This window comes from Rhopilema esculentum, chromosome 7 (assembly GCF_057945365.1).
Source record: "Rhopilema esculentum isolate cy_ngs chromosome 7, ASM5794536v1, whole genome shotgun sequence".
NCBI classification, from domain to species: domain Eukaryota; kingdom Metazoa; phylum Cnidaria; class Scyphozoa; order Rhizostomeae; family Rhizostomatidae; genus Rhopilema; species Rhopilema esculentum.
Genome location: NC_142821.1, coordinates 10789121 through 10812476, shown reverse-complemented (window position 1 = coordinate 10812476; position 23356 = coordinate 10789121). Strand labels below are relative to the sequence as shown.

The following is a 23356-nucleotide window of genomic DNA, read 5'->3' as shown; positions in this document are numbered from 1 at the left end:
AGTTGAGATTTAGGTCCTGTTGGTCTTGCAATGGGTGGTCTCATTACTATCAATCAACTTTCTGGGAAACCATTCTGGGAAATGTGTAATGATACATGTAGTAGGATTTCTTCCTTGAAGCTGTAACTCTAACTCGCTTGAATATATCTGTGGGTGATCAAATGAATGATCCTACCTTACTCTCAACTGAAGCTAAAGTTCCATATCAATAACTCAAATGGCGTGGAGGGGTAAGCGCTGGGTTAACGTTTTGTCTCTCGTTAGAGGCGAAACTCCAGAAAGGTTCCTGGTTCTTGTTTAGGAAACATAGAAAAAGGAAGAGCGATTAAAGACAGCGATTATATATGTACATGTATTGCGAATCGTCATTGTAGCGAAATCTAGGTAATTATCTTATTTCAAGAGCACAACGTTAATTAGCGTTCAGCGTTTTCAGGTCTCGATTGTCAATTGAGTCTTTACATATATGCATGGAACTGGATGTCACTAGTTGTCCAATCGCTATTGTCAATATTTCAAGATGCTATCGATATCAAATGAAAACTAGTCTCATATAAAATCCTAATTTTGACAGAAACCTGATTTGCAATTTTCTCGGCTTTGGTATTGCAAATTGCCTGTCAAAGATTTTGTCAAGTTTCCAACCGCTTATATCCAGGCCTTTTAGAGAAAAAGCCATGCTTAATTGACAAAGAGTATTTGAAAATGAAACAAACCTTTATTATATTCATAATATAATGAGAGGAAAGAGGCAACAAAAAGAAGGATGGAGAAATAGAATTGATTTCGATAAAGAAAACCAATCACAAGTAACGAGAAGGAAATCAAGTCAACTCCTGCCATGTCTTAATCTTCTTTGCCTTATATCCTTCAATGAAAAGGAAATTAATCACAATCTTTTTTGCAAACAACAGTTGATTTCTTGTCTTTGAAATATTGTAGCCCACGAAATCAGTAAATTGATTAACTGTTACAATGCTACTCATACTTTGTACATAATGGGTTGCTTTTTCTAAAATTTATGAAAATTCCAACTGTCAAATGTCAATTCAGTTAATAAGAGACTGCCAAATGTCTAGCTAGTACCAACAATATGCAACGTAATACGAACAACTTCGAGGTGATACCGGTATAAAGCGAAATGTTCAAATTCTTTCGAAGCTGGAATATCATATAAACGACGAAACTTTTGCATTCTTTTGTCAATTGAAGCTCGATTTGAAACAGCTGAAAATGTAAAAAGGCTTTTTAAAAGTGAGCCAAGACTGCTTTGAATGTTTGTTAACACGGGGTTTATTAGCAAACAAGGAACTCTCCATAAGGCCCTAATTTTTCCCTACCAGTTGCTCCATGATTCCACACTAGGAAGGGCCTTTTTGTTAATGTCCATTTACCAGGGCCTGCGCCACCGATTTTAAAATAGGGTACCAAAAAAGGGCTACCTATTCAACACCTAAAATGGGGATTTAATTCTTATAGCTAGCAAAAAGTGGGAGGGGGGGCATGGCCTCCCTGCTAAGCTCTCCTTGTGACACGGGCCCTACTTACTGATGTTTGTATTGATTTATGCATGTTTCAGCTCAGTTTTCATTTTACTTCGCAGCGACACTCATCACGGTCAATGATGCCCACTTGGTCCATTATACTTTTTTTAACTCTCAGTTGCGTCACAGTTCGAAAAGACCCTTTTTCTCATCCCTCTACCAGTAGAAATTCCTTCAAAGATAGCCTGCAGATAAATACTTTAACTTTCATATTCCTGTAGTTTCGTAGCACTTTAGTTCCTTTTTGTATAGAAAGCTGTGTAACTGTAGACAACTGGCAGTTTGGATTTAGTGTTCATTAACATGTCTAATTGAATAATTTCCTTCTTTTACTAAGATTTATTTGTACCTAAGAGTCTCTCCAACAAACTTTGTACCATAGAGTCTCTTTGAATGGTAATCAGTTTAAGGCTAAGGGGTTAACTGGATGTTAGCCATGATATGGCGAAGCACGTACATTTGATCTCTCTTTCCTGTAGCTAGAAACAGTATACGTATATTTTTAAACGAACACGAATCAATCTAAGTCACTCCAAGAATAGCTTTACTTTCAATTCATTTTAACTTCGACAGTAACGAAAAGGAGGCTGTTATGTATCCTCGTTTCCACTAATTGTACCCTGGAAAAATTAACTGAAAGGATCATTGAACATGCAACGAAGCAGTTTGAAGTATGTCCTGTACCAAATACCTGCCAAACTGAAAATTGAGCTGAAAATTTTTATGTTAATCAACTATCGATCATTACAGAAAATGCCCCTAATCTTTAAACTGCGCATCCACATACTTTAAGTTTGATTTTCTTTTTTAGTTTATTGGCTGAATGAGCTTAGCAAGAACAAAATTTTGACCCAAAGCAAGAATTCATTGTAAAAAATGAGTGACAAGGCAAGTTAAGCAAATAATTTTTTACTGACTCTCAATTTTGATGTAGTCTAGTAAAATTTTCCGTTCATTTGTCCGATGGGTTAGATATAAAACGGTTGATATCCTCGCGTAATATGAAATAACACGTACTGCCTGCGATTCCACGTTAGACGTTCATAGCCATACTTATATGCATATTGTTTTAGAATAAGGCTTAGCTGAATCAAATATAGCCTCTGGGACTACTTCTCCGATCATTTTCCGAAGTTCCAATCGGGTAAAAGACCCATTTTATTTCAAAATTAAAATTAAACAGTTTGATAGTAGCGTCTGTAACACCTGGTGTTTCGGCTGAAAGATCAGAGCAAAATCACCATTCGTGTCAGACTTTTACAGGATATCACGAAGAAGCGAAAAATTTCAATAGTACAACTATGCTTAGCATTTCTTTTTGGTCCCTAATGCTAATATGACAGCCAATGCCTTAGAAGATTGCCTTTAATCAGGGTTCACGCCACGATTTTGAAAGTAGGGGGGGGGCAAGGCTAGAAAAAGTAGGGGCTAAGGCATCTTACCCCTTTGCTGCAGCCTTGTGGGGGCCATGGCCACCCTAGCCTCCCTCTGGCTTTCACACTGAAGAAAACTGAGTCTTGTTCTTGAAGCAAAAGCTATCAAAATTGATAACTTTTACTGGGATGAATTCAATAAGATGGGACCCAGCATCGATGCTTGCAGTCCAATCAACATATGAAAGCTGCTGCATTATCAGATTTCTAGTTATAAATTTTTCAGAATATTATACAGACTTTAAGTTACGAGCACTGATTCAGTCGTTGCACCGCCACTATAAGAGGTGAATTTGTTCAAGCGGCTTTACCAATGTTCCACCAAGGATGAGATGTTTTTCGTGTATCATGCACCACGGCGAGGTGACCAACCAAACAGCGTCGCTGTTGTGATCTACCGCTCGCACGTTTCATGACATAAGTCGGTTTCATTTGAAACTTTTGATTAAATGCTTTCTAGGATTTGCCAGATCATGGACATTGGGAATAATCAATTAACACTGCTTAAGAAGGAGGTTATTTCATTTAAGGGGAAGCTATGGAAACCGGTAAAATTACAAAAGCAAAAGGTACACACCCAAGAAATGCTTTTTAAAGAATGTTTTAAAGATTGTCACATTTGATTTTGTTTTGTTTTCTTCTCAATTTTGTGTCAGCTTTCCAGGAGTCTTAATGACCTCACAGCTTTCACTAGTTATAAGGAAATTAAGCTTCTAGGCTTATATTGCTATTGAAAAATTAAATTTGCTTTATTTCGTGTCTTTCCTTCACAGTAGCAGCGACCACAGCTGTAGAGTAGGGGTCAATAGACAAATCCCCAAACACACATTTGAGACAACCCACTTTTTTTACAGAAACGCCTTCGTTTCGAATCCATGGATCATTAGACTTTCCCGAACGTGCAATTTTCAATTCATTTGACATGTCACAAACATATGATCCAATATGTTTGTTTATTTTTGAAAGATTAGCCTATCTTTTCAACTTCATTGTTTTATTATAAGAAAAAGTTGTTTCTTAGCACGGTGAATGAATTGAGTCAAATGTTTCGACCAATGTAAGAGCATTGTTTTCACAAACATTGTAACGTGTATATCTGCAAGAGCACATCATTTACAGTTTGAAGTTTTGGAAATATTAAGAACAACCTCAGTTGACTGTTACTTTTAATAACAACAGTATTCGTGCTCACACCTAATGAAAAATGCTCATAGGTTTTAAGGTTGCCGTTCTAAGTCTAGTCACCAGTCCTTTTTATCTCATCAAGTCGATCTCAATTTATTTTTCCCATTAATATGGAGTGTCCTACCGGTTCTAAATCTTGTGGTCAGCTTCTTTTCTTATGCACGTAGCAACGAAACAGCTCAGTTTAACCTCCGTATATGTTCTATTTTCGTACAGTCTTATCATTCTTTAATTAGCATTCGCTACTTTATGTTGTCAATGGGCTTATCTTGAAAACCAGGACATAGACCATCGCATAATTGCACTGAGATCAGTTTGGATTTAGGCCTAGGATGTCGCTGTGGAGAAAGTGCTCCAAAATATATCTCCTTTGTTCTTGGTTCTAGCTGCCAATGACCTTTAAAATTCCATTGAGAAAATCTAGATCTATACTAAAGGGAGTGATTGTGACGTAATGAGAAGCTTGTTTCATGTAGGTTGATATTTTTCATGATAGATAGAGGCACTTTAAAAGGTTTTCACAAAAATGGAACCAAAGAATGTCTTCATATCTGACAATGCCCATACAGACATGTCTATGTCGCACTGACAGCATTCAAAATTAATGCTCTAGCTGTTTCTTTCCAGCATTTTCAAGGAATTGTTTTAATTTAGTTTGCTTTCCAAAATTTCATGGTAAGAAAAGAAGCGATGCCCGGTGCAAGTAAAAAGAAAAGTCTTTATTGATACAGTTCGCTATATGTTACCCATTCAAAACAAATGATATGTTCTTTAATGTAAAAAAAAATAATATAAAGAATCGAATATAATTGTTAGAGGCACTTTCAGAGTTTATTGCCTTTATATATCGAAATAAAAATAAAGTAGTAAATTGGTACAAAGTTCATTATTATGTATGCATTATTAAATTGTAGAATAGTTAATCAAGTCCATATCACTCCTCTCAAAGATACGCCAATCGTAGAAGTCGAGGACGCGTGTGGACATGCGGATTGCAAATAAATCGTGATCTTTTTGTGGGCAGCAAAAGAAGACGAGAAACTTTGGAATGGCGATGACTTGAAAAAGATAATGTAAGATCCTTAATGGGTGCTCATAACAAAAGATGAGCGCCAACTGGGAAATCTTTATATTTGCTATTACAAATAGCAAAAGAACTACTTCAAGTCTAGAGTTATTTGGCTAGCTGATATCTGGGAAACTCTAAACGCTTGATGTATAATGCAACTTTATCATATACGTTATTCTAATAAATTAGCAAATTGGCTGCAAGTTAATGAATTTGGACACAGTTGATCAAAGCCAAATCTTGTAGATCATGTTATTGCCGCCTCAGTTACATGTTATATCTTGCTATGCTCCAGTCCCCCTTGTTTGATGCCCTTTCTACCCTTGATCTGACCTTCCCTTAGCCGGCTATTATGAATGAAGATTTTATAAAAGGAACTAAGCTTACAAGTTTGTTTGCTTTATAAGGCGCCTTACTACAGGACCACAAGATGCTACTTTTAGAACGCAAGTTATTATTTCACCAGATGACACTTGGCCAGCATCGATATCTCATTGATTAGTATTAGTTGTGGTTGAGGCACGATGGATGGAAATATAACATCTTATTTAACTCTTCAATTCCTTTTTTGTGTTTATGGCAGAGATCCCCATCATGATCGACTTGAATGCAACGGAGATAAACTGGAATATAAGAACTACGTGCGTTTGAATGATATCAAAAGAATTTATGCAATGCATTAAGTTCAACATATTTTTTATCTGATGTAAGTAAACCAAGGGTGTGTACGAAGAATGTCAAGAATTGATTTCGTCCTCGCAATCAATGGTGGGAGCGAGGGACTAGGTGCCACCACAGAGAGGGGTATAATGTGATTTCGTTTATTGATTAAAGAGAGATTTGAGAAAAGGGTTCTTATTTTTGAGCTAGGTCTTAAATAAAATAATGTTAGTCAAAATATAAATTTAAGCGACTTTTACTTCTATTTTAACTTTTAATTTTATACCTTTACTAAAGTGTCCTTCTTTGGGACATATAATAGGCTCGCGGCTCCACTACGTGTGGCCTATATATTGGCAATAGTTTTCCGCCTTGGGACTTGCATGCACTTGAGGTTGCGACTTTCGGCCGATTTTTAAACGGTTTTGCGGATTTTTCAACCCAATAACATGAACCCTTCTTTCTCAGGGGCCTAGGACACCTCCATTGCCTCTTTCTAGACAGGCCCAAATGACGTTTTGAATACTACATTCACACAAGAAGTAGAGGTTGACTTGGACAATCTTCTGAACTTGAAAGCTTTTTAATCTGTTTGTATTGGCTGCTAGAAAAAATGTGCCTTTAGAGACAAAATTATGTGTTTTTGCAATCTCGGTTCCTGTTTGTTAGTGCCCCAGGCCACAATAAACTTGCACGTGCGCCTATTTTTGGCATGCCAAGGATCTTTTTCACCAGTGGCTCTTCAAATATTCTTAGGCCACAGTTAATCTTTTAGATCAAAGTTCAAAAGAAAATTCTCGACATTTCAACTGTTCTTCATTTTAAAGTGCAAGCCATAAGAAGGAACAATGCCTTAAAAGCAGCTGATAATAAATTCGTAGAACAAGCAAACATTTCACTAATTGAAAAAAATACTTACATCAAACTTTGCTTTGCAAACCAAGTCAACATATTTGCAGTGGATTAGATTCCATTGAACACCAAAAGTGTCAAGTAGCTGAAATTCAATTTACTCGGAATTCATCCTACGCTCACATTTGTGGTTATTATCAGAAAAAATATTTGCTTGTTTTCTAGGGTGGCTATATAGATTGCAGTTACATTTACAATCGTTTAAAGTGCTGATTAAATGCTGACATGACAACAGAAGTTCTTTGATTTGATTGGTTAAGACCAATCTGTACCTTTGTTGGCTTACATCAAGCTATACCCTCCTTGGAACATACCACTAATAAGGTCACCGTATCTTCAACATCGACAAAACTGAACTACAGATGAATCCCACTAAGTCTGACCTTCAAAGGGGTTGGGCGTTGGGGGGGGGGGGGGTTTAAGGAGGAATCTCCAATGGGAATTGAAAATCAGCATGAGTCTAAGATATCTAGGGTACAACTTCAGGGGATTCAACTGTATATTATCTGAAAGAACACAGTAACTTTTAATCAATCTCAACAAGTGTTTATTGGTTAAATGCTTAATGTTTTGTTTACGGTCAGCACCATGTTCTTGCGACCACTTGATCATAAAACGGATGATTTCATAGTTTATTCATTACATTAAAGTTGGTGGACGGGACAGAGTTGAATTAGAGGACGGGGTTTGAGAGCTTAATCGCTTGAGTTACTGCAGGCTCAGGGCCCAGGCACAGAGCCCAGGCAACAAATTTGAAAAATGAGGGAGGCGAACAAAGGTTGTGGCCGGTGGCTTAGGCTTCTATCACCTTTTATTGGGGCTTTGAAATTACCTGCTTCACAAAAAATGGGGGGCAATGCCCGCCCCGGCCCCTGATGGCGTGGGCCCTGCAGCTAACACTCGGAGGTATTTTGGGAGTACAATCCTCCAAAGGGTATGGCCACAAATATGTCCAGAAACAGAATTCATATAATAGATCTCTTTTAGATTCTCGATGTCAGATGCCTTATATAAAGATTAAAGCGGAATATATTAATGCCTCCTCTAAAAAGTTTTTTCTTTAAACTACAGACTTTGGAAGGGCAGTAGTAAAGTGGTCTCAATTCATTCTTTGTGTAGAGGAATACCATTGTGCTCTCAGTGATATGACCTTCAAAGTTTGCATTTTGGCCAGGACATTTGTTCTGTTCGTAACTTGTTCTGTTCAGAACATCTACACTATTTCTTATAAGCATAATTTTATAAGAACACGAAGCTCAAAATTCGTCAAAAGCTAAGAACAAATAAAGAACAAAGATTTTGTGAAACCCTCGTCAAGATTTCATCTCAAAAACAAAGATAAGGTGCTTTTTCGGCGAATTTTCAAACTTGTTGACAAAAAATGGATATATCAACCACTTTGTTGGCCAAGGAGGACCTGAACATCCACTAGAGGGCCCTAGAGCACACCGCGGAGCACACTAGCTAGTTATTGCAATGCTTACACTTTCATAATACGGTAAAAAATTAAGAACAATCAAAACTAAAGTTTTCGAAAAAAATAAAAGCAGCCAGACTGTTGTTAAAAAAAGGAGCGTATATCGTGAGGAATGCAATGGAGATGATAGCACACCTTTCCTCTCCCGGATCTTACGTTGCTAGGTTCACGCTGCATGACTTGACGTTCGGCAAACGCCCCCCGCTCTCAAGCAGTTCATTGATAGATTCGTTAAGCCCCTAAACGAAGTGTTTGCACTCCTGCGTGACATGACTCTTCCGCTCCGTTAGTACGTACTTAAACAGCCCTTGTCAATCAAAGTTTGACAGTTGCACATGTCGCTATACGGACCAGGAACAGCAAACAACTCGTCATTCTAGATTTACTATCAAAAGAAGAAAATGGGTGCTTTTGGTTTCAAAGTACTTTGTTTGATGTCAACGTTTTGCTCTCTAATCGCTTACGGTAAGTCAAGATTGATAATTTCCTCTGGTTTTTACAAGTCATAGCTCAATAATTTTTCGTTAACAGTACCAAATTTATTTAGCAAACGTGACTTCTTGATATGTTATATTGTGATTGCCACAATGACACTTCTTCTGTCAATAGAATTGTGTGGGCTGAAATACTTCATTTGTGGTGAATTTTGATGTGATATAAGAGAAAAATCTAATCTAATACGGTCTTAAAATCGCAAACAGTGTTAGGAGTTGTCAAAAAACTTTTGAGCGTTGTAGAAAATAATGAAGGTTGTTTTTCTCATTCAACAACCAGCGTCATTCGAGGATATCGTGTACCTTGTAAATGCTTCACTATCTTTGTTCGAATGAAAAATTCAATCCCTGTGTCTTAAATAACTCGAAATTCAAGCTCTTAAGTCTTTTTAATCCAAACTTGTTTGCTAATGATATCGAATTAGAATTGATTAGATAGGGAGCAAGCCGAGTAAAGCTGTTTTGGATAAGCAAAAACAACACAAGATAATAAATCATTGCTGTTATTTTCCCGAGATAGTGTTGTTTCAACGTCCACAAATAGATGTGTTTTGATCCTGCTACATAAACGCTTTATCGCACTTAAGGCAGCAAACATCGCTACGTTCTGTAGCAGAAATCCACCTTTCGTCCACCGTTTGTCCAACATCACACAACATAATTATCCCCAAAAGCTGCCCTTTGCTTAGCGCAAAGTTCATTGACCCGAAAAGGAGAAATAGCAGTGTAAATCTAGAAACATAACACGAACCACATCCACACTTGCCTTTGATATAATAAGGGGTTTGACTGTTGCCCTTGGCTTGCCTCAAAATGGTTCTATGGTTTAGGCAATGACATCTTCGGGGAAAACCTCATATTGTCTATTGTCAAAGCTGGCAACGTAACTGCAATGATCTCGAAATGCCAGATTTTTTCTTTGGGTCAAGGATAATGGCTTTTTCCTCCAGTGCTGGTGACAATTTGCAAATATCATTTGCAAATATTCTTTTACAGTTTCTACTTTGATTGCTTTTGGGAATTAAAACCCAGGAAATGATTCAATAAATTTACTATAGACAGCTTTGTTTCGCATTTCATCGCCATTCAAGAAACGTGACCTAAAACACTAGTCAAATTTAAACTCGCACGGACTATTTTGACCTCTTGCATGGAGAATGTTTTGCGAAAAAGTTGTATCAAATCCTTTACCTTCAAGTCATGAACTGAACAAGATACAACAATTTTTCAACATCGTTAAAGCATCGCTTCGAGAAAATTAATCGTGGATATAGCTCAACAACTTTCTTATTCGCATGTACAATAAAGCTGCCATTTAAGCATTTCAACAGCATAGTCCTGACACACGACAGTTCGAGCCGTCATTATTTAATACGGTGCCTCGGTTAAAAACTGTAAAACCAACATTAAATTGATACTCTGTCAGATTATGTGGTAAAGTCAAAGTTCATTTATGCTACACGGTGCACTTTGCTTTGTTGACGAAAGAAGAAAGAGTAATTCATTTGATCTATCGTCCCAATGATTCCACAAATGAACCCCGTCGTGACAATGTTTGTTTGCAACCAGTCTGTAACTGCTTGACGGCAAATTCAGCCTGTAACTGCTTGAACCCAACCTAGCATTTAAGCTCCAGAAGATGTTGTGGTTTTCTCGTCGATATTTAGCTGTAAACATATTTTCACTTCAAAAAAATTAAGAATTTCATCTATCTTCTCTAAAGTCTGAAATTATGGATAGCATCTTCAGGATTTGGCTATTCAAGATCTATCGGGTGGATTATCTCAGAAGAAGGAAACCGAGTCCTTTGTAGCCCTGATAGTTTGCATGTTTACAGATATAATCTCTTAGTGTGGCACAAATGAATGATAATAAAAAATATTTGAGTGAAAAGGTTAAAAGACGTTGATCGCTGTATCGGTTGCATAAGTGGTTACTACGAGGGAATCAGTGTATCTAAAAATGTGGTTAGAAGTGTCTTTTAATAGATCCTGTTTTTCCTAAGCACCTCTGTCCTAGGACTTCAGTTAATCCGCGGTGTTGGGGATGGACGAATACAACGTGACATAGATGACTCTCAGGCCAGTTTCGATGGATTCTTTGAAATCTTGTGGTATGAAACTCTTTTTCGAGCCCTCTTCCAAGTGATATTGTCGCTGTACGGCGCCTTAGATTTGACGCGACGGCCACCACAGAATCCCGCCTGACTTTGCTAGCTTAAAGATATACAATAACAGAGTCATTTTCTCCTTTTATTTGAAATTCAAAAATGTTACATTTTATTTTTATCTTCTTTGTGTTACGAAATATTACAGATTTCACAATCTCGATTCAGTGAAGCCAGTGCTTTATTTAAATTCCACACGTGAGCGAGGTCGAGCGATGTGATAATGAGGCATCCATGCTATATGAGGTAAATTCGCGAATTGATTTCTAAGGGGAAGCTTTCCCTCACTTTTTAACGTAATGTGGCTTCATTTTTCGCAACATTTACCATATTTCATTCAAACGTGCCATAAACTTAAATGTTACAGTCTGAATATCGTGAAGGATAGAGCTACTAATAAAGAAACGAATCAAACGAATTCTAACAAAGAATCGTAAATAAAGAAACAGATGCAGAAAAAAACAACAGTTTATGGAAAAAGTATGAAATTTCCTCTTAATAAACAATGCTAGAGTGTAATACCTATGGTTAAGAAAAAAACCTAAAGAAAAGTGACAGAAAAGTGTTTAGTGTTCAGAGAAGAAAACGTGTTTACGTTTCTTTCCTCTGGAAAATGAGCAAGCACTATCTAAAACAAATCTGAAAACACTTTTGATCGCCAATTGTTGATAAATTCGAACATAGACATTCATTGGAGCCAGAAGGCAATCCTTTTAAAGAGGCAGTTTTTAAACTGTTCGCTAACGACGTTGGCCTGTATGATATTCCTTTGGAAATGATAATTGAAGAGCAAAACCAACATAAATTTATAATGTAATCTGAATTTATACACAGCGACTGAATGTTTATACGGATGTATTGTTATAAATATAGCTCAGGTTCCTAATGAAGTTACCTGGAGCTTAAGACGGATATCTGTTTGGCTCACAGGCGATTACAAATGCCCTTTTGACAGTTGGGTCACCATTGGTTTGATCTGTGGAAAATTTGTAAGAGTATACCTTGAACTTTGTTATTTGGCCAAATCTCTTTTAGATCCTATCAAGTTTTCTTCTATTTTGTTTTTACCGATCTGGATGCCAAAAATTTTTCAGTTTTCTATGATTAAATCAGCTTTGTTTCTGTTATAGAAAAGTTTTCCACCTACTAAAAACGTTGAGATTTTCACCTGGGGTTTTGAGTCTGACAGTAGGGATAAATTCAAAAGAAAATAGTATTATATCCTACCAAGAAGAAGATAGTCGGTTATAGATACCAGCAAGACCGCCTAGATGGAGCAAGGGGGCAAATTGCCCCAGGGTCTCAAGGTCTAGGGTGCCCCATAAAATAACTAACTCTATTTTTTGGATGGGATTAATTAAATGGAGCAAAGTTTGCCTAAAATTACTAAGTTTGCCTAAAATTAGTACAGCGTTGCAACGATTGCAAGAAATGAGCATAAACACTATTCTGAAATACATTTTAAGCCTATCTGGAGGGGGTGGTCGCAGGTAAAAGGAAATTTTGCTACAAAATGCTATCGAAAATTTTATGCTTAGCTAAAGCCGACTAGATATCAAGAAAGCATTTCAAATGGCGGCAGACCTACAGGCTTCTACAAAGACACATCCGGCATTAAGACTGGACTACATGCATTTCCTTCTTCTACAGGTGATTCTTCCTACTGGTCGCTAAGTAAGTGCCGCTTCAAACAGAGCCATACGGCATAATTATAGAATGCAACCTGCTTTACCGCTTCAAACCGGACCCGGGCGCTTAAAACAGCTAATGTCGGTACTATCAATAAGTATGATATTGAGTAGATCATAACTTCATCAAGTTTACAACCTGGTTTGATTTCAATGAATTCATAGCTCTGGTGTTAACTGTTTAAAGATCAACCAAGAGGATTCACTAAATTTTTCGGGTTCATGCACTGCCAAGCGCACTCTCAGGTAACAATATAAAAATATTTGGCCACTGGCTATCAAAAATGCAAAAAGTGGGTACCATTTGCCACAGGGGGCATTTATTATGGTCTCTTCTTGCCCCCAGTTAAGAGCGATTACAACAACATAGTTGATACCTTTGTTGACTTAGCTACAGGATCCTATGCTCCTATCAAAACTATAATCTTCAAATGCGAAACAATTTCTTTCTTTCATAATCTGCTGCCAGAACGTCACTGCCAATTCAGTATTACGTCACGGCAACTAGTTATTTAACCAGCCCCGAGTCCTAACTGTCACGCTACACTGTACACGTATAGTCTCGCTATCAAACGTTGACGTTGTCATTCAGTTATATGAAGTACCTAAATTTTCTGTGAATGGATGGGCTCGAGTCCTGTAGCAACTGTGGTGATAAAGTGTTCCATACTGTATCCTAAAAAAAGTAGTTCTATTTTAACTTCAAGCTTCTCAATACAGTGCAGGATGCGGCCCATCATGTTTGTGGTAAGCAGATAAGGGCAGCACGGACGAATTCAGTTACATAGGCTTTGTAGAATATATAGGCCATGCCTGATGTAGTCTAAATAGACTATATATATATCAAGAAAAAGGCCATGAAGACTATGTCTGTGCTCTGTTGCTTAAGGAAGTTCATTGTTATCGGCGTAATGGAAATAATAGTTGTAGGCCTGTAAATGACTCAAAGACTCTACTTCCATTCTACCGATTTCACACCCCAAGGGGTTGGATAGAGGTTGGAATTGAAAAAATAACTTCGAAAGTGTTGGTATTTAGGTTCTGATAATGCACTGGCCTTTTTAATCAGTTTGTAAAACAACTAAGCCCCATCAAAGAACTTAGCATAACAGCTAAGTCCCATTCATCTAAATCTATCAATCTTTCTGCTGAAACTAGCGTGTTATGAATGCAGCTTCTCGCAAGGTACAAAGTTCCCTATCGATAAATCATTTGCGGATTTATTTCTTATGTAATTTGTTATGCAACACTACTAAAATGTGTGTGAACAACTTGATTTAGGTTCCAACCAATGATCAACAGGGAAAGAAAAACATAAAAGTATATTGTGTTAAATGTACTACCAGCAGGTTATCACAAAGGAGGTGTCGTTGAATTTCAGGGCCTTCGTTTAAATACAAACTAAGGGGCAATTGCCCCTCCAGCACCAGTGACCTCCATTGTTTCAAACAATAGGCTATTGTCCTGCTCTTTATATAAACGAAAGCTTGCCCCTGCAGCAAATTTCCCTCGAAAATGCTATGTCGAATTTTCGCTCAATAATATAGCTAACTGATGATCACTTTCAAAAGTAAAGGAAACGTTCCAAATGGAAACTTAGCTCTATCGTTGCAGTTTGAACACTTTAGCTTCAAATTTTAAATCTAGCATGGGTAAAGTCATTTGCAATCCTGTTTGTTTCGTTCGAGTCTAGCAGTTATAAAGGACTTCAACTAGGGGGTTGATGGGCTGCGGTAGGTGGGTGGTGGTAGGTGGGCGGTGGTAGGTGGGCGGTGGTAGGTGGGCGGTGGTAGGTGGGCGGTGGTAGGTGGGCGGTGGCGGGTGGGCGGTGGCGGGTGGGCGTTGATTAAAATGCGTCTAGCCTCGCATATTTATCACTTTCCTTCAAAAATATGGTTTGCGTAAGTTGAGAAATGAGTCTTCAGTCATTTTTGGCGTGTACCTCTGATGTAACACAGGGCCTAGAATATTGGTTTGCAGCATTGATTAGAAGGCTTTGCAAATAGACCATGACCTATTTGCAGATAAACGTCACACTTTGTATAAATACATTTTATTTATGGCTGTTTGAGGTAACTGATATAGATACCAAAAATGATACTGTTAAACTTTGTTATAGGATACCAAATTATTAAAGAACCTGAGCTTTTTTATCCCGCATGACACATTCCAGTTAGTGCAGCCAAGATTGAAGTGTTTCCGCAAGCAATCTAGCCTGACTTTCTCTAGTCATTTAACAAAGTGAGAAAGCCATACAACTTTGTTATCTTAACGTATTTTCTATCAATGTTTACGCTTTGCAATATGAAGTAGCATATGCCATGATCTGGGCCATATATAGCCTTCGCAGGTAATCATCTTAGCACGTCTCAGAACTGACATTTTGCAGCTGCTCGCATTTTTCATAGGACAACTAGATTTATTATACAACCACTAGCAAGATGATCGTTTAGCATCTCTGTGTGTAAAATTAAAATTTTTTACCTAAGCTTTCTGATGATAATTGGTAAAAACAATCACTCTTTGCTTTGGAAATCCCTCGTAATTACAAAATCCCTCGAATCCCTAGTCAGTTTCGATAGACTGCTTTCTCTATTCTTGAAAAAGGAGGTGGTATGGGTGGTAAGCACCGCAGAGAGAAAAAGTGGGTGGGGGCCAAAACCGAACAAAATAAGCTGGACTGGTAAATAATTCTTCAAGTTTTTTGCAAAATTACAGGGCTACAACTACCTGTCCATACTCCATGATGTCTAGGCAAGTGGCACGTCTTTGGGCTTGGTTTTGAATCGTGACCGGGTAAAGCAACGACATACAATTCGGCTGGCGCGGGTCCGAGTCCTGCTTTGGTGGCGCAACTCATTCACATTTTCTTGCAGTAAAAAACGTGAAGCAGATATATGTAGTTCTTAATTAAGAACATTTGTAGAGATTTCCTTCTCACTACATACAAATGTCCTTTGGCTGTTTTTGCTTGCCAAGTGCTCCTGGAAAAGCAGTGATGTTTCTATTTCAGGCTCTTTATCAATCCAGTTGATTTATGACACAGGAAATGTGGATATATTTCTCTTAGGCTTCAACTGTTGGAAACCAATTTGAGTCAATCATTTTGGTCAGTTCTTCCTCCCACGTATTAAGGAAAAGCATTCCTTAACCGTTCGCAAACATTATGAGCAAATATTTCATTTGGTCATTCATTTAAAGGTTCCAAGCATGTCCTATGTGAAAATATCGCTCTTCACTAACCAAATTTTTGTCATTTCCTGCAGCAGCGGAATCAAAAATTGCATTTTGAAGGCTTTTCGCAAGGTGGAGAAATCACTTGTTGCCACGCCCTTCCAAAATGAGAAACGCCCTTTTCGAGAGCTAACTGCTTCGTTAAATAGCATCAGTTTACTGACTTTTTACATTCATTTTTGCTCTAGCGTTGATCTAGTTACATAAAGAAATGGGCATTTACAGTAGATGCTAATCAGAAGGGCTTTTTATCAAAAGCAGAGCTGTGTTAGTGAAAAATTGTCCCCCTCCCTGCCTCAATTTTATCTGCCACTCATCGACAGTTCAAAGTCAAGGTTTCAAATGGAAACTGATACAAAGTAATTAAAGAATATGTGGAAAAGAACTGGCAACCTTGTTGGGGCAAAATTCAAAATGATTCTATTCTAGGCCCAATTACCTGGCAGCCTGTCATATGAGGACTGATAATTCACAGACAATTACTCGCTGAAAATAGAAAAAAATTACTTAAAAGAAAGCACAAATCTATATTTCCTACTACAATATTCCATCGAAAAACCTGGCACCATCGAGGATTATGCATGCCAGCCTTGAAATCCAGACAAAGGAGGTTTCCAGTTCTTTCTTTACACTACCTTCCCATGTAGAGGCAAAGGATTGATTTATTGTTTTATTCAGGGCTTACGTTCATTCAGTACCCTTTCCAGCTAACTCATTTAGCATTTGTTCATTTAAAAGATCGATTTCCTTATGCACAGAGACCAGAATTAGGAAACAGAAATTGCACGAAATTTTTCTTCCCCTGCCTTTTCCCAACTATAGTACTTCCTTCATGTTTGCTCGTACGGTCAGCTGTTTCAGTGATAAAATCAAACGGTAATACCCGGAGCTTTCTACCGTGAGAAAGCGGAAAGATATATACTGTGGAGGAAATTCTCCCCCGGTCACCCCTGAGTCATCAAACAAGGGAGACTTGAGAGTGGCCTTCCTATATCTCCAATAAAAGTTTCCCATATTCACTGTATGGGAATTTCTCTAAAAGCATAGCAGGATACCTAAAGGTAATGAAAAAGAAAGAATTCACATCAGCGATGGCGAGTTTACGTCATTTTAAGACTATATTCTCTGCTTGCGATGTTCTCTGAGCGCAATATTTAACGTTATGACGATTTCTCATATCACGCAACGGAAGCAGTAGGGGCGGGACAACAACGATCGATGCAGTTCAATATTTATAGCCTTACAGCAATGTATTCTAATGCAGCTTTCTTGCGAAATTAAACCTCATGGCTGCAATGGGCATACACTTAACTGATTCTTCGTTTGTCCAGCCATTAAAGCTAGGGGTCTGGAACACAGGCTGAACTGGCAACCTTCTTAAAAATTTTAAACAAATTTTGGAATCTTAAAGTATTTCCATATATATATATACAGATATTTAGACTGGACATTAGATACTCAGTGCAGCAGCCCACAGAAAAAATGCTATTATTGTTCAAAATTCAAAAGAAATGGGTCAAGGAAACTACAAAAATTTCTGTTCTAGAAACACAGTTAGAAAAGCCTTCATTATCCTTCACAACTGCATAATCGTCGCTATTATTGTGAAAACTGGTCTTTAAAACGTTTCATTAGTTATTTTTTTTTTCAGATAAAGACTACGAAGCAATCGAGACTTTTATATTAGGAAAATCGTACAGTCCTTCATTCACGTCACCAAAAGTAATGAGGCATTTGGCAGACAAAGTTCACACTGAAGGGTACGACCTTGATCTCCCGTGCAAGGCGATCGGGGCATGGCCGATAACTTATAACTGGTTCATCAATGGGCATAATTTCAAAAGGCGTTTCAGAGTAAACGTCAAAAACGAAGGGACTCTCCTACGAATACAAAGGATTCGCGCAAGGGATGCTGGGGTGTATACTTGCTTGGTCTCCAATAAATATGGCAACCTCTCATTCTCGTTTCCGCTGAAAATAAAAGGTTCGTTGATTTTGTTTGCATTTGAAGAGGTTGTTACAGGTTGTGACAATTAGAAAATAATAAAAGGCACTTAATGGCAAATTTCTCAAGCTTCTTTCTTAGAATACCATTTTAATTACAATTAACATTGTAATTACCATTTTAGTTACCATCAATGTGCACCATGGTTCCTCTTTTCGTGAAAGTTTGCAAAGCAAAATTAATTTTGGACTTTATATTCTGAATGCTATTTTTTCTATATTTATTATTTTATCCTATGCAGAGTTATTTCATGTGTCATTTTAAAGAGAAAAGTAAATTGTAGGTGCATGCAAGGGGGACTTAGATTCCCCTTACAATAGATTTTAGACTTTATTTTTTCCATTGCTCTTATTAAGGGCATAAATATATTGTTATTTAAATAGAGAATGAGTGTTTTTTGTTTTAAAAGAAATTGTTGCATTATCTAAGGGTCTCTAAAAATTTGATCTTGCCAGTGACTTTTATTTCTGCTAAGAATATCATTGCTCCCATTCCCAAAGTAGAATTTCCTTTGCTTATAAACAGCAGGACGAAAAGGGTTTGCTCATTGGAAAAAGGTTTTTTGGGGGACTTAAGCCCCCAATCCCAAGCGCATTAGTGGCTACGGAGCTGTTTTGCTTATGCTATAAGGCCAACAAAACTTAGGAGAGTAATTCCTCCTCCTTTATAGAAACTCCTGGGCTTGCACCGAGATTCTACGACATCGACGTCATGAAACGACAACAATTTACCGTCAAGCACGAGGGACAGACAGTGCGATTCCGATGTGAGGGGAAAAGCGATGTACCAATGCGATACACATGGCTGAAGAATGGGAAACCTTTGAAGAAGGAACGAAGGAGAATTGATTTCAGCAACCGTATGCTGAGAATCAGAAAACTGACACTCGAAGATGCTGCCAATTATACGTGTGTGGTCAACAATAGCTTTGGGTGGATTTCATTTAGTTTCACCTTAAACATGCCTCGTAAGTCAAGTTATTTTGATAAAGTAATTACGCAGTGTTCAAAAAAGAAAAACATCGCATTTAAAAAAAGGCACTGAAAATTAACATCAAGCTCATGTTTTGATGCGAAATCCTAGAAAAAAGACAATATATTTAACGGCAAAAATAGTATTGGAACAAAGTGCTCCTATATACTTGGTCTACTGCAAAAATATTTGAGTAATTGTATGTGCATACATTTTTTGCAATTACAGAAACAATTCAAGCAAAATGTGAGAAGAGCCAAATTATAAAAATCGAAAAAATGACTGCTTTCACTTTTTCTTGTGGTCCCCCTGGCAGTGTTTATTTGTCAGCTTTTAATAGTAAGGTGTTCGTTAGTAGATGCAGCGATTTAGCAAAATTTTATGGAGGAAGATGAAAATTATAATAAAACTTTAAAATACCTTCTAATTGCATGTCAGGAGTTTGAAAAAAATTGAATAGGTCAACTAAATACCACTAAGTTATTGGCCCCAGCTCGGTGAAATAAAAAACAAAATTTAAACAATACTTCAAGACAACCATCAGAATTAGCAAACTGAAATTAATCTTGCTTGCAGTTCTACCTATCTGTTCTTTATTTGCTATTTGTTCTATTTGTTATTTGCTAGTTGCTATTTCAAAACCCTAAGAATTTACAAATTTAACCTTTTAGTGGTATGACCACACAACTTTTTCTTGACATTAATAGCAAATATAAAGGGTTTCAAAACCTTTTCTGTCCGTTTCAGGAAGCAGAGAAGGTGGCCCTCCACGAGTGACAACTTACAAGAAAGAAAACTATATCAAGGCTAAAGTTGGTGAAAGTGTATCACTAGAATGCCTCGAATTGACTTCGGCAGTCCTCCCTTACGTGTCGTGGTATAAGTGGTCATATCCGGTAGAGAAGCAATTTGCACTGCGGACAATTTTCCCGGACGTAAAAAACCCCAAAAAGTGGGCGAAGATCCCATTCAAATATATCAGTCCCAAATACTACACAACCTTCCACGTTAGCGAATGGTTTCATCATAAAAACAGTCCCTTCATTCTCGATGAAACTAGGCCATATGGCTTACGACTGACGCTACCTAACGTCACACTGGCGGACGCTGGAATGTACACATGTGCCGCTTCGAACAATCAAGGGAATGACCTGGCCAAGCTGCTTCTTCGCGTCTACCTTTGAAATGGAATTAAAATAAATGAAAATCAAGGATCCGATGTAGTTAAGTACTACACAGCCAGAGTGATGCCGAATCACGGACTACGAGTTTTAAATTTTGCAAGGGACTCTCGTAATGTTTAAATGTCAGGTAAACTTCAGCTTCTTTGAAACATAACTAAGACGTTGATTATGTTTTGGCAACTACTTTAAGTTATAATTTTATCACCTCGGGGTTCTGATATTTTGAGGCAGCTCATTTACACTTATTACATATCAGAAGCCCTTTCTAAGATATTTGTGCTGAACTGGAAATGTCAAATAAGAGATTATCCAGCATTTCTGTTTACCGGTGCCTCCAACTAAAAAACCAGTTAAAAATTTCTGTCAAAGTTATATACCGGTAACCAGTAAAGAACAGAAACTTTTGCGTGTTTTATGTGTTTTAATTAACAGAGACTTTTCAATTTCCCTTTTGAAAACTTTGGCTATTTCTCTACCTAAAAGAGTTTCCAACTCCTGACTGCCTTAACAATTTGCAAACCGTGTATGTATGTCGCCCTCATTTTATTACGCTATATTGATTCAAAATGGCAGAGTTTTGAGTAATATAATGGCTATGCAAAAATAGCTAGACCTCTTAGGACCAAGAACTAAGGAGGTCAGTGTATTTATCTTTATTTGAGAAGTCATATTTGCCAAAAATCAATGGTTATTCATATTGATCAACGATTGACAATATTTTTGTTCAGAATAGGCATGAACTGAACTGATGGGTTAATGGTAAATTTAATAGCGGTATGTTAATATCACAAAGTAAATATGTTAATTTCAAAAAGTAAAAATGTTAATGTCAAGGCCCTTACAGAAATCTTATATCAAATAATCAAGGAAGAGGATGTAACAACAAAACGTATGACGTCAAGTCAAGGTCATATTATCGTTAAGATCACGTCTGTTGTAGACCCTCGCGGATAATGTTTTCATTCTTGATAACTCTTTAGAATGACTAGAACGAATGGTGAACATGATAACTGTAGAAGCTGTTATTCTTTAGCAATGGCCTATTTCCAACCACTTCTGTTCTTGCTTTACTATAGCGAAGTTTATCCAAACAGAGTTTTATTTGCATTAATCTATTATATATTAGAATAACCATAATTTTTGTAACCATTCAATCTTCATGTTAATGTGTGAACCTATGTAAATAACATTTTCTTACTTTTATATATCTGTGTATTTAAGTCTATGTAAAGTAAATATTGGATGAAGTTTTATGAAAGTTAGAAGTTTTTTGTGTTGATTTTGTTTCTAAAAATATTATGTTCTGAAACGGCTTTACTGGAACTGAAAGGTTTCTGTAGAACAACGTTTTCACTCAGAAATCCATTAAAAAGTTTTTCGAGTGAAAGTGTTGAAGTAATTAATTCCTGTATTGTGAGCATGCTTCTTTGCAATGTTCACTTCGCTTCTCTTTGGCCATTTTTGTGTTCTCTTCTTCCTATTCTATTAATTTTCTAACGATTTATTTTATTTGTTACCTGTTTTCTAGCCAACTCCATCTTTTTTCGGCCCTATTTTTCGTTTTCTTTATCTTCCTTTGTCTTTTACTTCACTTTCTTCCAATTCGTTTTCTTCCTATTCTTCCTTGTCTTACATTTTTTCTATTCCTTCATTCCTTTATTTTTCTTATCTTTTTTCCTTTTTTGTTTCTTTTGTCTAAACTCATTTTTCTTCTCTGTTTTTTAACATATTTTTCTTTTTTCTCTTTTCCATTCCTCTTCATGCTCTTCTTCAACTTCATCATTTTCTCATTCTTCTTCTACTTCTCCTCCTTCTCCTCCTCCTCCTTCTCCTCCTTCTCCTCCTTCTCCTCCTTCTCCTCCTTCTCCTCCTTCTCCTCCTTCTCCTCCTTCTCCTCCTTCTCCTCCTTCTCCTCCTTCTCCTCCTTCTCCTCCTTCTCCTTCTTCTCCTCCTTCTCCTTCTTCTTCTTCTTTTTCTGCTTCTTCTTGTTCTTCGTCTTTTTCTTCTTCGTCTCCTTCTTCGTCTCCTTCTTGTTCGTCTTCTTTTTCTGCTTCTTAATTTCTTTTTTCTCCTTCTTTTTCTGCTTCTTCTTGTTCTTCTCCTCCTTCTTATTCTTCTTGTCCTTCTTCTTCATCTCCTTCTTTTTTTCCTCTTCGTCTCCTTCTTTTTTTCCTCTTCGTCTCCTTCTTTTTTTCTTCTTCGTCTCCTTCTTTTCTTCTTCTCCTTATTCTTCCTCTTACTCTTCTTTATTGTAATTTGCCTTGCCTGCAAAAGGCACAAGCGATCATGGTCTCTCACATTCCTAAGAAAAAGCCTTTTACATTCTAACTGTTTATTCACACTCTTATCATTCTTTAAACAAATTTTCTTTTAAAAGTCTTTCTAAATTTCCCATCGATGTTTATGTAAGCCATTCTTCTAAATCTACAATTAAGAAGCCTGCCTCTTGTTTATGGATACAGGAATCTCATGTTAATCAGCTTCATTTTCTGTCAAACCTCTTTAATCAATTCAATGTACGTCATATGCTGTCTTCTTTCTTTGTATCAATTTTGTCTGATGTTTTGCTCCGCGTCAGGTGAAACCTTTTGATGTGAATGCCTTTTATTTCTACATTTGCGTAATGATTTGATCTTCATCGATTTATTATGTAGATTGTACTTAGATCCCGTTCACGCTGTGCCGAATAAATTTAATCTGCATCAAAACTACTTCAGATAGGAAAACGTGCTTACACTAGACCCAAGCTATCCGCACGAATTTGAGCCCAGTTACTGTAGACCTTTTTGAAATGTCCTATCTAAAGATTTGGTACCATACCTGGAAATGATTAAAATAGGTTCGTAATCAACGTGGTAGGAAATCACCAACTATACACTCCAGCTGCTAGAGTTTAATTTGATTAATTTAATGTATTTGTAGAAAGCTTGCTATTATTGTTTTTTGTTTATTTTGTTTTGATATTTACATATCTAAAAAATATCTGTAACAACGTTTCATTATTTTTCTAGTTTTTAAATTTGCTAAAAACTACTCGAGTGTAATGATGGCCAAATGACATCTCGCATGACATAGAAAGCTCAATGTTTTGCTAGGCAGACAGTATATAGTGACAATATTGTATAGTATAAATAAGATATAATAAATAGTAAAACAATATACTTTAATTTAAGATTTAATACAATATAAAACAATAACATACATATGAAACAAAGGGTATATGATATAATATTTTAAGCAAAAACTTGTATATTATATTGAATTATCTCATTTGTTAGTCTTGGAGAAAAGCTAGGCTTTTAGTGCAACAAAGGCCCCGTACAGCAAATAGT

General features: G+C 37.0%; 1 protein-coding gene across 1 annotated transcript; it reads left to right on the top strand.

Moving 5' to 3' along the window:
- The first annotated feature begins 8589 nt into the window (after nt 1-8589).
- LOC135683420 (contactin-5) lies at nt 8590-21303 on the top strand. The gene is made up of 4 exons (XM_065198666.2): nt 8590-8745; nt 17515-17847; nt 18539-18835; nt 19588-21303. The coding sequence occupies exons 1-4, from the start codon at nt 8682-8684 to the stop codon at nt 20022-20024; spliced, it is 1131 nt and encodes a 376-aa protein (XP_065054738.1). The 5' UTR covers nt 8590-8681; the 3' UTR covers nt 20025-21303.
- Nucleotides 21304-23356: the final 2053 nt, after the last annotated feature.

What these genes read in the sequence shown, in the direction of transcription:
- LOC135683420 (XM_065198666.2), top strand. Translation starts at nt 8,682, where the DNA reads ATGGGTGCTTTTGGTTTCAAAGTACTTTGTTTGATGTCAACGTTTTGC. An exon ending in GTTTCCGCTGAAAATAAAAG is followed by an intron (nt 17,848 to 18,538) that starts GTTCGTTGATTT and finishes CCTCCTTTATAG; the next exon opens with AAACTCCTGGGCTTGCACCG. An exon ending in TTTCACCTTAAACATGCCTC is followed by an intron (nt 18,836 to 19,587) that starts GTAAGTCAAGTT and finishes TGTCCGTTTCAG; the next exon opens with GAAGCAGAGAAGGTGGCCCT.